Source organism: Poeciliopsis prolifica, unplaced genomic scaffold (assembly GCF_027474105.1).
Source record: "Poeciliopsis prolifica strain line A6 unplaced genomic scaffold, Auburn_PproV2 SCAFFOLD030, whole genome shotgun sequence".
Classification (NCBI taxonomy): Eukaryota; Metazoa; Chordata; class Actinopteri; order Cyprinodontiformes; family Poeciliidae; genus Poeciliopsis; species Poeciliopsis prolifica.
Genome location: NW_026562405.1, coordinates 5026192 through 5041813, shown reverse-complemented (window position 1 = coordinate 5041813; position 15622 = coordinate 5026192). Strand labels below are relative to the sequence as shown.

Sequence of the window (15622 nt, the reverse complement as noted above, 5' to 3'; positions counted from 1 at the left end):
AGAGATGATATTCTGTAAAGAGGAAAGATCCACAGATTAGTTTATAATGACAGGAGGAATTTAAAAAGATTAAGACGGTTCTTTGTGATGATCCAACCTGCCAGTCAGCTGTATTGTCTCCTTTATTTAAGCTGCTGTTTGACTCGGTTGCTGAGAGACGTGTTTCTAAACATGCACGTTGCTGAGGGTTCGGTTTCTTTCAGCAAAGCCTCCCTGGCAGCGCCGCTGATGAACGTCCAGCTCGGACAGAGCATATGCTTCTGCTGTGCGTAATGTTTATTTAGGTAACCTGCAGTGGGAGAGACACTCATTCACTTTAACTGCATGGTTTATTGACGTTATACAACAAAATCATCTTCATCTGAATCATTTTCATCATCTAAATATTTCTACTGTTTTCCAGTGGATTTTTGGTTCTTGTGAAACATTTTTTTATTTTATTTATTGAAATCTATATAAAAAAGCTTTTAGACATTGTTTTTATTTCTGTTGTAGCTAAAATGTTAGCTGCAATAACCCTTAAGCTAATCGTAAACATTAGCTTTGCTAGCTCTAAAGTGCAATACCAGCATGGAATTTAACAAAAGCTAATGCGCTAAATTCATGTAGAATTTAGCATATGATAATGCTAAAATAACATGGAATTCAATGGACACTAATGCTAAATGCTACACCAACTTGGTACTTAGTGGACGCTAATGTTAAATGCTACACCAACTTGGTACTTAGTGGACGCTAATGCTAAATGATACACCAACTTGGTACATAGTGGATGCTAATACTAAATGCTACATCAACATGGTACTTAGTGGACACTAATGCTAAATGTTATACCAACATGGTACTTAGCAGACGCTAATGCTAAATTCTACATCAACATGGTACTTAGTGGATGCTAATGCTAAATGCTATACCAACATGGTACTTAGCAGACGCTAATGCTAAATGCTACATCAACATGGTACTTAGTGGATGCTAATGCTAAAAGCTACATCAACATGGTACTTACTGGATGCTAATGCTAAATGCTATACCAACATGGTACTTAGTGGATGCTAATGCTAAGTGATGGATGTTTTGATCAGTTACTCAGTTCTTTGTGAGCCTTTTTACCAGATACTGTTTTGCTCTTTGTTTACTTTACCAATTTCTTGAACGGCTGCTTTTTGCTTTTACTTGAATAAAAATATGTTGAAGTGGTGCTGTATAATGTCTTGGTATTGCACTCACCTCTGGGTACAGTCAGTATAAATTTGACATCTTACAGAGCAATACAAACAAATATTTGAAAACTGGAAAAATACAAAATCCGACTATTTTTGGTCCAGTTTCTAGTTAACTTGAAATAAGACAAAAGTAACTTACAATGAACTTTTCAGCAAGATATAGGAGTTTATTTTAAGTAAATAACAATATTAGTGAAAAAGTTCTAGTTCCACTTATTTCAATTAAAACAATAATGTACATAATCTGCCAATAAAACCAGAACTTTTTCCTCAAAATAAAAGCATTATTGACTCAAAACAAGCTCGTATAAATTGCAAGTTGGTCTTGAAGGAATGGTAAACTTCGCTCCACAAACTCAACAGCAATCAAAATCACAATTTTTCTGACATCTTTTCTGCTTATCTGTCAGCAAATCCTCACGTTTACAGCAAATCTGTCATTTTTAAAGAGACGTTGATGCTGCTCCTCCAATCGGTTGAATAAAAGCTTTTAACGTGTCGTAAGGAAACTCTTGACTATTTATATTTCAAAACAGAACCACGGTCTCGGACTGGGAACAAATCCACCACCCTCAAAAGAATGTAAAATTTTACCAGATGATGATAATTTAACTTCTCAACCTTTGGAGAAGCTTCTCGACTTGAAGAAAACATCGACCTAAAGAAGCAGCAGATCCGTTTTATTGGCTGGTAAAACATTTGACCTGCATAGATTAGATGTCTGTTTATACACACAGTCGACATGAGTCAAGATAATTCGGCTCTCGTTCTTATCCGACCAAACAGAAGTTGCATCCTGTCATAAAATCACAGGGTTTATAACTTATGCAACGATGTTAAAGTGCAAACATCCAGGCTGCAGCGGCTCGAGAAAAATAGTTATTCTCCCTTTCTTGTTTTCTTTAAGGTTCAAATGTGACTCTTCTTATAGTTTAAATATGTATTTGTTTTTCCGTTGGTTTAAATTTGCGTCTGTTTTCCTTTAACTTGGACCTGAATTTTTCCACTGTGGGGCAATAAAGAATATTGCTTTCCTTTTCCCTTTTTATTTTTGTTTATAGCAAAACTTTTCCACAGTTTTATCTCTGATTTATGATCCCACAGCAGTTAGGGTCAAGGTTTCTTTGTCTGCTGTACAACCTTCCCTTGATATTGTGGTCGGCATCATATTATCTAAATTATCTTCTTATTGTGTAATATTATGTGATAAAAGATTAACTTTATTAATAATCTCCGAGTTTCAGCATCTGTGCAGTGGAGGAAAGAAAGTTCATAGCAACACATCCAAACTTCCTGTATGTATTTCAACCAACAGAACCTTTACTTATGAGAGCAAGACCTCTTTTGATTAATTATTTGTTTTAAAATGTAATTTTGTGAGTAAATTTGATTTTATTGTCATAAATCACAAATCTTCAAAACAAACAAAATCTACTTATAGAAATAGTACATGTGATTTTACATGATATACACAAAGTTGTTCAAAATTGTAAAGTAAAAAGTTTTAGTTATTTATAGAATGCATTAAAGAATCTGAAAAGTGTGGCATGCTTTTTTTTATGACTGCAGGCGTTTTTAGGAATTTCTCTACTAGTTTTGCACATCTAGAAAGTTTGGCTTATTTTTCTATGAAAAAACAACTGGATAGATACTATCTTGCCACAGATTCTCAGTTTTAGATCCTGACTTTGACTAGGCCATTCTAACACATGGCTGTGCTTCAATCTAAGCCTTTCTGTAGTTGCTGTGGCGTTTAGCTTGAGGGAAACTTTACATGGGACTACTCTTTGCTTACTTTTAGACACTTTCCATAAAGGATACATGTCTCTCCTGAGCTGTGGGTCTCTGCTGCTCTTCTGGACTTATTGTTATTAAAAAACATTTAGCCTATTTCTGTAAAGAAAATTCAGAAAAAAACTTCTGATGATGTTAAAACAATTTGCTTTCTATCACTTAAATTAATACACAGTTGGAAAATGAATGCTCTTTATTCCTTTCAGCTTCATATGGAAATAAAATAAGTTTCCAGTTTGATATATTATGGGTTTTACGGTAGGATGATCAGTTCCAGCAGCAGCCAGCAGGGGGAGCAGCTGGTAAACCTTTTTCCCATGTTGTGTCCCAATCTGCCACAGTTTGACCTGATTTTCTGCCTCTTCTGTCACCTTCATGGAAAACAAAATCCATTTCAGCAAAGCGGGAGAAAAACGCAAAGCTGTGCAAAATGCATAAAAGCATATATAATAATAATCATAGTTTCTTGATTTTTTGAAGTTTTAATTCAGAATATCTACAGTAAATTACTGGCTGTGAAACATTCATTACAATTTGTCAAAAATAAATTTCAAATATTTAAATTTTTATCCAGACTAATCATTACGCTAATTATAATTCTTGATATTTTAAATGTTTTTTGAATAGCGGCAAGTTAAAACTGCAATTTTACCTTTTCAAAGCCATGTTTATGTCCAAGATGTTTAGAGAAGACATAGGAAATCTTAAATTGCTCTTACTAGCTCCAGAACCAGAAGCAGCCCCTGAAGGAAACAACTGACCCGGTTCAGACAGGTTCAGGGAAAATGTGGTGAAACTGCAGAACACATAAAGATCCAGGCTGACAGAATCGAGAGAGAGGCAGATTAGAGAGCAGATTAAGAGCCGCAAGGGAGGAAGAGGAGGAGAGGGTCAGAGATGTGAGGGAGGAAGAGGAGGAGAGGGTCAGAGATGTGAGGGAGGAAGAGGAGGAGAGGGTCAGAGCTGCAAGGGAGGAAGAGAGGAAGAGGAGGAGAGGGTCAGAGATGTGAGGGAGGAAGAGGAGGAGAGGGTCAGAGCTGCGAGGGAGGAAGAGGAGGAAGAGGAGAAGAGGGTCAGAGATGCGAGGGAGGAAGAGGAGGAAGAGGAGGAGAGGGTCAGAGATGTGAGGGAGGAAGAGGAGGAGAGGGTCAGAGATGTGAGGGGGAAGAGGAGGAAGAGGAGGAGAGGGTCAGAGATGTGAGGGAGGAAGAGGAGGAAGAGGAGGAGAGGGTCAGAGCTGCGAGGGAGGAAGAGGAGGAGAGGGTCAGAGATGTGAGGGAGGAAGAGGAGGAAGAGGAGAAGAGGGTCAGAGATGCGAGGGAGGAAGAGGAGGAGAGGGTCAGAGATGTGAGGGAGGAAGAGGAGGAAGAGGAGGAGAGGGTCAGAGCTGCGAGGGAGGAAGAGGAGGAGAGGGTCAGAGATGTGAGGAGAGAAGAGGAGGAAGAGGAGAAGAGGGTCAGAGATGCGAGGGAGGAAGAGGAGGAGAGGCAGGCGATGAAGGAGAACATGGAGGCTCTTTCACAAACCGTCACAGCAGCAGAAGAAGAGTTCAGATGTTCTGAGGATGTGCTGCTGCTGCAGAACTTCAGGGCTCAAGAGTCCAACAGCGCCCCCCACTGGATGAGCTGCAGCTTCTCCCAGGATGAGGCCAAACATCTGGGCAACCTGAGCTACAACATCTGGACCAACATGAAGCGCATGGTCTCCTTCTCTCCGGTGGTTCTGGACCCAAACACGGCTGACCCGCACCTGAGCGTGTCTGTGGATCTGATGGCGGTGCCATTTGGGCCGAGACAGGAGCTTCCTGGCAACCCAGAGAGGTTTGAGCAGCGGCACTGCGTCATCAGCCACCAGGACTTCAGCTCTGGGACGCACAGCTGGGATGTGGAGGTCCGAACCGACCCGTTTCCCATCCGGTACCGAGCAAATGTCTCCCGGTGAAGAAGCTGCAGCGGGTCAGAGTTCATCTGGACTGGGACGGGGGGGATGAGGTCCAGACTGACACGTGGGCCAAAAATAAATAAATAAAATGAATGTGAAACTCATTTTGCTTCATCTTCAAACAAAACCAGCTCTGAAAATAACAGAAGAAACTTAATCAAAATACCTTTAGTGGATTTATTTTGTTTCTTTAGAAAAACACCTTAATGACAAGAAAAACCTTTCCTTCACCAACACTTTTTACACATTTCGGCTCCAGAATACTGCCCGACTTTAAATCAGTAACTGCTTACCGTAGCTGTCTGACAGGCGGCACATAAACAGAGATAAACAATTAATAAAGATCAACTTAGTGATTAAATATCTGCAGCCAGAACATCAGAAAATGATTCAACTTGATCAGAAGTTGAAGTTTTCTTAATATTTTAGAGCTTAAACCTGAATCCGTTTCAGGATTTCTCACAATGACTGCAAACAGCTCTGGTACCCATAATTAGCAGTTTCTACAGGAACGTTGAGCGACAGAATTCAGAGGAGTGAACGAAGTACCGCTTCCACATTTCTGTTGAGTTTTCAGCCAAATGAAAAATAAAGAAAAAAAAACTGGAGGTAAAATCACCAATAAAGCACAATGTCACGGTGACGAGTCCAAAAGTTCGTCCTACGTCAAACAGAGCGTCGAATATTTCACCTTTTTGTTCGTTTTTATTTTCTCGCTTACAAATAAAAAAATCCAACTGAGAGGAAATTTTTCAACATTGCTGCCAAAAAGGCATTTTTCACATCAAGCCGAGAGATTTTCTTAAAACTCAACAACTTAGAAATGTTTTCTGAGATGCGTTTAGCCACAGTGCCTCCGGCCAAAGCTTGGCGTATTTCATGTATATAATTGTTTAAAATCAGATATAGATTCCAAAACGGATTTTCTTTCCTATTGAAACTCGTTCTGTTGGAGAGGATAATGATTTAAATTTTAATTTAAAAAATGATGTATTAACAGAATAATAAAAAGAGACGCAAAAATAAGAAGAAAATCAAGATATTGGAAGTGATAGAGTAAATTAATTTCTTTTTTAAAATGAATGACGGCTCAAATATCAAACTTTCAGTGTTTTTTCTACGCTTTAAATTAAATCAAATTTAATCTGTTGGAATATTTGTAAATAAATTCATTTTAAAAAATATATTTCTCAAAATAAAAAAAAGTTTTAAAAATAAATACTTTTTTCAAAGTGTGATAGGACTCGTTTGTTGTTGCTGAATCTTGTGGATGAAAACATCAGCAGTCCGGGTAAATCCACATTAATATGTCATGTTTTGGAGCTATAATTTACAAAATATCACATTTTGAATTTTATTTTTGAGAAAACCAGATGAATATCAGATGTTGACTGTTTTCTTTTAAATGGACACAAACTAGCTGCATTTAGCAGGCGCTGCTGAAAAGCAGTGATTTGACCTAATTAAGGAATGAAAGTCATCCTGTTAGTAACCGCTTCGTTTCTGACGCAAAAGAGAGAAAATCTGTTGCGTAACAATTAGTTTTAATCTAAATGAAGGATCATGATGTTGATTCCAGATTTCTGAGGTCAGATTTTCTAACAAACATTCACATTTCGACGAGTTTTTAAACTTCCCCACCGTTAATAGTCATGATTTGAGCACAAAGCTGCTGTTTGATCCTTCAGAGTGTTGAACTTATAAAGTCTAAGAAGCAATGCTCACCCATAATCCCATCATCAGCTCCTTACCCTCCTACCAAGTGCACCAACCCCAAACCGGTTTCCCTCCAACCCGACGTCCGTCCCGCTAAAGTCGAACTTCCTGGAGGAAACTGCAGCCATGCAGGGCTAAAACGAGTCCAAATTAAATGTAAATAAAACAAAAAAATAAACTTGGTTGTTCATCTTCCACTTGTCGGTTTGTCCGAAGCAACATGGGGATTCAGTTAGTGGAGAGTTAGCCGAGGTGTTATCCTCCCGCTGCCTGCGGGTGGCGCTACATGATGATCCGCGGCTCTGGGACCGACTCGTTGATGGATTTATGAGGCAGGACGTTGGCGCCGTTCAGGTAGAGCTCGTCGTTTACGATCACGTCCTCCCCCAGCACCGTCACGTTCTCCATACGGACCTGACGACGAGGGAAAACCCAGAAACAGAAAAGATCAGCGCCTGACCTCGAGTTACGACGACGGCGCCAGGGACGTTTAGATCGAACCAAAAAAACAGAAAAACTAAAACACTTCCACCAAAAAACTCAGAAAGTTTGAGATTAACCTCAGAAATGGCAGACAAAAAACAACTTCAATATTTCAGTTTCAAAAGTCAAATATATGCTAAAAAAATAAAAAAAAATTTTTTTTACATTGAAATTTCTGAATTTGAAAAATCAAAATTTTGAGATTATTTTAAACAATTTTCTATAAAAAAAGAAGAAAAATTAAGAACATTTCTGAGCTTCAGAAGACAAAAATTTACAATTTTGGGAAATTTCCAAAGTTTTATTAGTAAATCTTTGACCTTGCAAACTTAGGAATGTCAATGTTTGTTTCTCAATTTTTTTGTGATTATTCTCAAAATTTCTGAATTTTCTCATGCAAATTTTGACTTTTCAAAGGCAGAAATTGCCTTTTTTATTTTATTTTATTTCTGAGCTTTTTCAAGCAAATTTTCACTTCATTTTTTGATTTGATGTCTTGGATTTCACCGTTAATCAGGATAATATTTGTCCTGTTTCTGCCGCTGGTCGGGACTCACCCACTGGCCGACGGAGGAGCTCCACCCGACGATGCAGCTCTCCAGCCAGGAGTGCGATCGGACTCTGGACCCTTTCAGGACCGTGCATCGCTTTATCCTGACGCCGTCCTCGACCACAACGCCGGCGCCGATGGTGACGTTCGGCCCGATGGTGCAGTTCTCCCCTATCTGCGCCGTCGGGTCCTGCAGATAAACGTGATGCTCTTAGACGTCACGTCTGTGGTTGTTTTATTGTTCACACCGTGGACGAGCCGCACTCACCACCAGGACATTGCCAAGGAAACCGGGTCCTGTGCGCAGCCTCTCTGGAGCGTGTTGTCGCAGAGAATGAAGGTACATGCACATTCCTGTGAGGAAGTCCTTCGGCTGACCGATGTCCATCCAGAACCCTGCAAGCACCAAACCCAACGGGTCAGAAATGAGAGAAACGATCTGCTCTGCATGGAGGCTCTGAGGGCTGGGCAAGAGGGCGGCCATCTTGTTTATTTACGCTTTGAATTCAGGTCAACCCTACGACAGCATTAGGGCCAGGCCGACACTTTAAGCTATGAGAATAAAGTCATAATATTACAAGAAAACAGCCGTACAACTATAGAGTTGAAATAAAGTTGTAACATTAGGAAAATAAGGAAGAAATTTAATGAAAACTGCAACAGAAAAAGAAAAAGAGAGAAATGTTGAGCATCTCGTGAAGATATACTTCGGTACAAGTTTTGCAGATAATAATTCATATAAATACTTAATCAACTGCATTCAAGCTTTTTTTTACCCCCACAAGAAAATTGTACTTTTTGTGGTGAAATTGCATTTTACTCTGCTAAAGTTATGACTTTATCCCTGTAATTAAACAAAAATGACCATAACCTGGCTCTAAAGTTCCCTAACAGGCAGGACTGAAATAAGAGCCAATTTTTAAAAATATTTTCTCCCATTTGTAAATTTTTTTAGCCAAAAAAGTGAAGAAAAAAAAACTCAACTAAAATCATAATTCAAATCTGATATGAAAAAAATCTGATATATATTTAAAGCCCAGCGTTAGAGGAACTCATCAACACGGCAAAAACAAAATCTTACCAAGGATTGTTGTGCAAATATCTTAGTACACTTGAAATAAGACAAAAGTAGCTTGCAAGTAACTTTTCAGGAAGATATAAAGGCTTGTTTTATGACAATATTTCCCCAATATTAATCAAAAAGTGCTACTTCCAGTGGCACATTATTTTATGAAAAACAATATATTTTTATACATTAAATAATCTGCCAGTAATTTTCATCAATATTAAGCAATTATTTACTTAAAGCAAACTTTCATATCTTACTAAAGACTTTCTTATAAGCTACTTTTGTCTTATTTCAAGTGTTTCTGTATGAGAAATTAGACCAAAATGCTTGGAAAAATATGGAATTTATCCCAAATAATGAAAGAAGCAAACGAGGCAACATCACTACAGATTGGTAACTTCAGGGTGAAAACTGTGATGAAACTGGAAGCACTGGTCCGTCTACTGGGAGGGAAATGTGTCTGTCCTTCTAGTTACAGAGAGGGGGATGAGGATGCAGAAAAGCTCCAGCATCAGAGCAACTGATCTGCTTTCTGAGTTGCAAGTCAAAAATTTGCTTAAAAATTTCAGAATTTGTCAAGAAAAAAAAAACAAAAAACAACAACTTGGAAGTTTGTAAAGTCTAAAAGCAAATGTTGGACTTTTCGAACTTCAAAATTTCAAACTTTTTTCAAAAACAATTCTGAGATTAAGCAAATTTGATTTTTTTTTTCAAGCACATTTTCAAATTCAGAAATTCAAGAAATTTTTGGATTTTTTTCGAGCACATTTTTGATTTTTCTAACTCAAATATTCCAATCTGTCGGTCGTCTGCAGTCATTTCCTCTCCAGATCTACACAAGTTTGGATGAGAGAAAAGATCCAAACACTTACGTCTGGTGGAGCTGTGAGCTGCAAAAATCAGAGCGAGTCATTTTTCCAGAAATATTCCCTCTTATTGTGATGCTACAGCAGCATGAAAGGAGGTTCACTGACTAAATAGTTTCAATTTTCCTCGTTAATGAGCAACAAACTAAACCACGGCTTTCACATTCAGTTCAGTTCCTTCTTGAAAAAGAAGGAAATATTTTCAGGCAACTTTGCATTAAAAGTTTCAACTTTCCATTATTCTGCAAAAAATGAGTTTCAATTGACTTTTAATGTGATTTTGCATTAAAAATGTGATTATTTTACTTCATAATATTCAGAAACATTTATGAAACTCCTTCATGTTCATGACAGTAACATGTTTTATCCACCTCCCTTTAATGAGTCTAATAATCAGCCTGAATCATTTTTATTGCCTTTAATTATTTTTAAGCTATTATTTTTTTTTTGTAAATTTTGTTTTCCACTTTTGCAATGTTCATTTGTTTGCTGCTGTGAAAAAAACTTTAAATAAATCTATATACACTAATATTGACAGAAACAATTTAAAGTATTTAATATTTAGAAAATTTTTCCACATTTTCTCTATATTTAGATGTTTGGTTTCAGAACAGAAACAGAAATTTATTCTATGTTTTTCAAAGGCAGTTAAGTTATTTTGTTTAAAGTAAAAGGAAAAAAGGAAAAGAAAACAGATTTTTTTAAACAAAAGACAGGAAAATAAAGACAAAAGAGGAAAGATAAAAATGACAACATAAAAAAAAAAAACAGAAACAAATGGCAGTAAATCTGAAGTGTAATAAATATTTACCCTGCAGCTCCATGGCGTACAGATGCCCCTCTCTCGCCATGACAGGAAATATTTCCTTCTCGATAGAAGTTGGTCTGAGCTGCACACAAACGCATCACAGCAGTTAAACCAGAAAACATACAAGCTGAATTTTACAAAAATTAATCTGGCGCTTCCAGATTCCTACACAACAACCAGCGTCTAAATAACATTGAAAGGAGTAGATTTAAAATTATTACTAATATTCCAGAGACAGAAAAAAAACAAAATTAAAGCTGTATAATGATACCTGTATGGTGCTAAAACTACTGTAATCTGCAGACAGCATTAATTAAAGTGCAACTAGAAATATGAAGCAGCTTTTCCTCTGATCCTAAACGAAACATGATGGATGATTAATAAACTTTTGCTCATTTAAAGCAGGAAAACATTTAAAGTTCAGGTTAGAAAATCACTGAAACAAAATTCATCTTCCTGATAGAAAAGTTAATAAATCTCTAAGCTCAACAGGAAGCGGCTTCTTGGGGTTTCAAAGTCTCTCTGTGAATCTTGTTTCGTTTTGTGGTGTAAATACTCGCCTGTATCCTGCTGAGCATGCTGGGATTGAAGATGTAGATGCCGGCGTTGATCTTGTTGGAGACGAAGACCTGCGGCTTCTCGACGAAGCGCTGGATTCTACCGCTCTCCGACTCGTAAACGACGACGCCGTACTTCGACGGCTCCTCGACCCGCGTCACCTTCACACAAACGTTTCACATTTTCATTCGTCTGGATTCAACGATTTCAGATTAGAGCTCAAGATAAAGACAGAAGCTTCGCTCTTCTATCTTCATTTGTTTTTATTTAACTAAACCGAACCTAAATGTTATTTTTTCTTTTTTGGGGGTAAAAATGGACACTCAGGTGCTAATCTAGTCAGAAGAGTAAAGAAAAAATATTTTAATTTAAATTGTTTCTCTAAAATCTGTTTTTAATTTAGTTCTTGCAGATTTCTGCTCAATTTCCTTCTTTGCTTTTAGCTTGTGTGCAAATCTACTTCCTTAAGAAATAAATGCGAAACTGCTAAACTTTGCACTTATTGTGCAATAATAAACAGATTTATTTTATAAGTAAAATGTGTTTATTTATAAATACTAAACTAATTATAAATAAATGCTTCAGTATTTTTTCTCTAAAATCTGCTTTTAATTTAAATGAGTTTAAAATACTAATATAAATAAAATGTAAAAATATTCTAAATGTGTTTATATTTTTGATTATTAACAGAAACTGACAACATTTAAGTTAATGCAAACAAACCTGGTTTTATAATCTGCAGCATAAACAAAAGGAATAAATTACATTAAATTTTACAAAAAGTCTTAAACTATTATCACTTTTAAAGCTTAAATTTAAATCCAACAAGTTGTTAGAACCTGAAATATTCTGGACTAATTTATCTTCTGCATGTTTTTGTGAATGTTTCCCAGCCTGGTTTCGGGTCATTGGACCCATTTCTGACGATTTCTCACCACGATGGTTCCCTCCTGGCCGTGGCTGCGGTGGAACCGCAGCAGATCTTTGAATGGGAAGTCACAGATGACGTCCGAGTTGAGGACAAAGAACGGCTCGTTGTCGACGTTCAGCAGCTCTCGGGCCAGCGCCAGCGGCCCGGCTGCGAACCAGCAGAAACAATAAAATTAGAGACTGAGACGAGGACAATTAATTCTACTGAAGGTTTTCCTCATTAAAATATTCATAGCTGCTGATATTTAACACTTTGAATGGAGTATTTTCCCCTTCAGTAAAGTATGTTTTATTCAACTGCAGTCGATTTGAAATGTTTAGACATGTTATTAGCACTGACCGGTTCCGAGAGGCTCCGTCTCATGAGACAGAGAGATCTGGATCCCGAGCTGAGGAGAGAAACAGAAAAAAATAATAATCAGGACGCAGCAGACAGAACAACAAAAAATCTAATGTTTATTTTTATCCTTCACATAAAACAAAACTGTTTCACACGTCAACAAGTCAGAGCCAATCAACTGGTTACTTTAACAGGAGATTTTTTCCAGTGTTAAATTAGGATTTAAAGTTTATTAATCTTTGAGAATGAATGGTTGTGTTATTATGTAATTACTTTTATATTAATAGCTAATCTCAAAACAACAATATTATCGTTTATTGTGATAAGTTACTGACTCATTTATTGCTAAATTATTATTTTAATAATGAATCAAACATGACTAATCGCTCCAGCCCTGTTTTGGCTGCAGTCTCTGAATGTTGGTTAATGTTCTCACTCTCTGCTCCTGGACTCTCATCTCCCTCTCCAGCAGCTCCGACATGTAGCTGACAGCCAAAACGACGTGGTTCACCCCGGCCTGCAAACACGCACAGTGACCCAGGAACACAGCGACCGATCAATAAAGGTCATCACAAACCCGCCAGCAGATTCAGCGCAGCTCCTCCTCACCTTGACCAGTGCCTCCACCTGGTGCAGCAGGATGGGCTTGTTGCAGAACTCCACCAACGGTTTGGGGACGCTCAGGGTGAGCGGCCGCAGCCGGGTCCCATAACCCCCAACCAGAATCAAAGCCTTCATCCTTCAGCCGTCAGCAGCAGGAAGTGGAGGAGGAAAGAGTTCATCAACAGCGTGGCGCAGCCTGAGGAGGAGAGGAGCATAAAAAATATGATTTTAAAACCTTCACAAGCTCATCTGAGAGGATCAGAACTGGGTACTAACTAGTTACATTCATTCAAATACATAAATTGTTTGGAAAAACAAAATGTACTTTTATGTGTATTTTTACTACACAGAACTTTTGATTTTTATTTGCATAATTTCATTATGAAGTATTTCTACTCTTGAGTGAATTTTCTGGATTTTTAACCCAATGAATGAAAAACAAACAGAAATCCACCAGACAGACACACAGCTGCAGATTTTGTCACATTGAAATAAACTGATTTGGAAAAACTTTTTTATTTACATGGATTATTGTCATATTGGTCCTTAAAATACCAACATCTCTAAATGTTGGTATTTTACACTTTGGTATATCTAAATATGTAATTTGTAAATATTAAATGATTGTTTTGATCAGGTACTTTGTACTTTTTACCAAATACTTTTTACTGTTACTTGAGTAAAGATAAGTTGAAGCAGTTTTGGCTAATCTCTACATCTCTGGATAGGACTGATTATTTTCAAATTGCTTCTTATAATTATGATGCGTTTCTCCAACTAATTAATAAATAAAGAAGTGCAAACATAATACAGAAAAAGTGAGTAACATTTGCAGAATAACTGCTGCAGGTGTGATGCATAAACTGGACTGAACTTTGGTGAAACACAGATTCATAACAACTAAAATTATAGTATTTTAATCATATCACTTGATGAGATCCACAGTGAAATTCCACTTAAAATAAACTTGTGACATACAAAAGTGAAACTCCTGGAAATACAGTTCAACATAACAAACCAGAAATGTTTGAAAAAGGGTTTGGGAAAGCAACAGTTTCTTATATTATTGACTTTCAAACATTTCATACAAAGAAAGGAGGATTGATACAATCTCCTGAAAAAAGAAATCTAAATAAGTGATGCAAAATTCCTTCTAACTAAAGAAAAAGGCTCAAATTAATAATGGAAAAACACAATTTATAATTATTGATAGCATCTTCATTCTTTTCTGCATTTGTTCTTGATGAATCCTTAATTTACACTTGAATAAAAACAGGCAGAACTTTAATGGTGTTCATGGATTGTTTTACCTCATAAAGTTATCTTATTGTTTAAAACTGATATATTTTAAGACGATATTTGGCTTCAATGATCGTTTTTGTTTTACAAAACAAAGCTAATGGATGTGCAACATCTTTCAAATTGTAGATGAACAATATTTAAAGTCTAACAACGAACCGAAACAAACTGGACACTAATTTCTGTACAACACCAGAAACTAATTTAACAGTTTTAGCAAACTGATAATTAATCATAAACAGCGGAGATTAAACTATTAAAATTTTATGTTTATGTTTTATTCGAGGGTAAGTTAAATTAAAAGTGTTGAGACTGACATGAACTCACGTTTTATGGTGTTTGAACTCAGGTTGGCTAGTTTAGCTCAATTTATCTTCATGAAAACACCACAAACCGAGGCCTAGCCGCCGGTTAATACGGTCTCCTAGCATCTAACTGTGTGAATAAGTTAAAAGGATAAAAACTTACAGGTGTTTAACCACTGAAGCGCTTCAGGATATTTCTGAATGACTGAAACTCTGAAAATGACACGTAACATTCCTCAGACCCGAATTCCTTGTTTGGCTTCCGGTTCGGCAGCGTCGTGTTCACTCGGTCGGGTGTTACACATTCAGCATCCGGTGAGAACTTTAAAAATAAGGTAAGTTCCGGAAACATATCTGTTGAAGTCCGCTTAATATTTTTATCAAATATGCAAATTCGCGATTTGTTGTCAGCATATACAATTTATAACGAATAATACCCACCCCTGCTTAGTCTTACATTAATCTAAAATTTATTAGAAAAAAAATGTACAAGTCAGATCGAATAATTTCCGGTTCTTTTGGGTCATTCTGACTAACTTGGTGGTCATCCTTTACTTTTGTTGCCGAGTCAGGGGTGTTAAACTTGACCATTTGTCCAAAATTAAAACATTATTTAACTCTAGAAATAAGTACATTATTGTTTCCAGCCAAATAAAAAGGAATGTATTTTCCGCGTGTCGCAACTATTCGATCATTTTTATTTATACTTTTTTTTAAATTCCCCCTTTAATGGCAAATCATGGTATGTCCCAAACAACCCAAACCCGCCTCTTTCGCTCTTCTGACCAATCAGAGAAAAACAGCGTGGCGAGAAGGGAAAATTAAAGGCACAGTGTAACTTTACTACGCGATACGTCACAATAATCCTGATTGACCTGACTTTGTTGTACTTTGGTTAAAAATCAATTTAGATCAGATGACTGCTGCATTAAATCAGTTAGTAGTTTGTCGTTTAATGTGTCCCAGAACGGACTGCGTTCAGGCTGCGAAACTAAAAGACAGAATTGAATTCAAACTTTATAAAACACAATATAAAACCTGATCTATCCCAAAAGGATGTTAAAGGTATTGGTACTTCTACACCAAAATACCAGTACAAGTATCTTCAAAAGTTGTTGTGAGTGGTGTTGTTAA

The 15622-nt window shown here is 37.0% G+C and overlaps 1 protein-coding gene across 1 annotated transcript; it reads right to left on the bottom strand.

Annotated features, from left to right (window-relative positions):
* Positions 1-5124: 5124 nt before the first annotated feature.
* On the bottom strand, positions 5125-14777 carry gmppb (GDP-mannose pyrophosphorylase B). Its single transcript, XM_055050463.1, has 10 exons — positions 14652-14777; positions 12891-13080; positions 12718-12798; positions 12282-12330; positions 11947-12089; positions 11014-11172; positions 10457-10535; positions 7979-8106; positions 7718-7900; positions 5125-7091 (listed from the first exon to the last, which is right to left on the bottom strand). The coding sequence occupies exons 2-10, from the start codon at positions 13017-13019 to the stop codon at positions 6960-6962; spliced, it is 1083 nt and encodes a 360-aa protein (XP_054906438.1). The 5' UTR covers positions 13020-13080; positions 14652-14777; the 3' UTR covers positions 5125-6959.
* Between the last annotated feature and the right edge of the window lie 845 nt (positions 14778-15622).

Excerpts from the sequence above, each read along its gene's own strand:
- gmppb (XM_055050463.1), bottom strand. The coding sequence starts at position 13,019 with ATGAAGGCTTTGATTCTGGTTGGGGGTTATGGGACCCGGCTGCGGCCG. Across the intron at positions 11,173-11,946 it reads GCCAGGAGGGAACCATCGTG|GTGACGCGGGTCGAGGAGCC; the intron begins GTGAGAAATCGT and ends GTTTGTGTGAAG. Across the intron at positions 7,901-7,978 it reads TCCTTGGCAATGTCCTGGTG|GACCCGACGGCGCAGATAGG; the intron begins GTGAGTGCGGCT and ends GTTTATCTGCAG.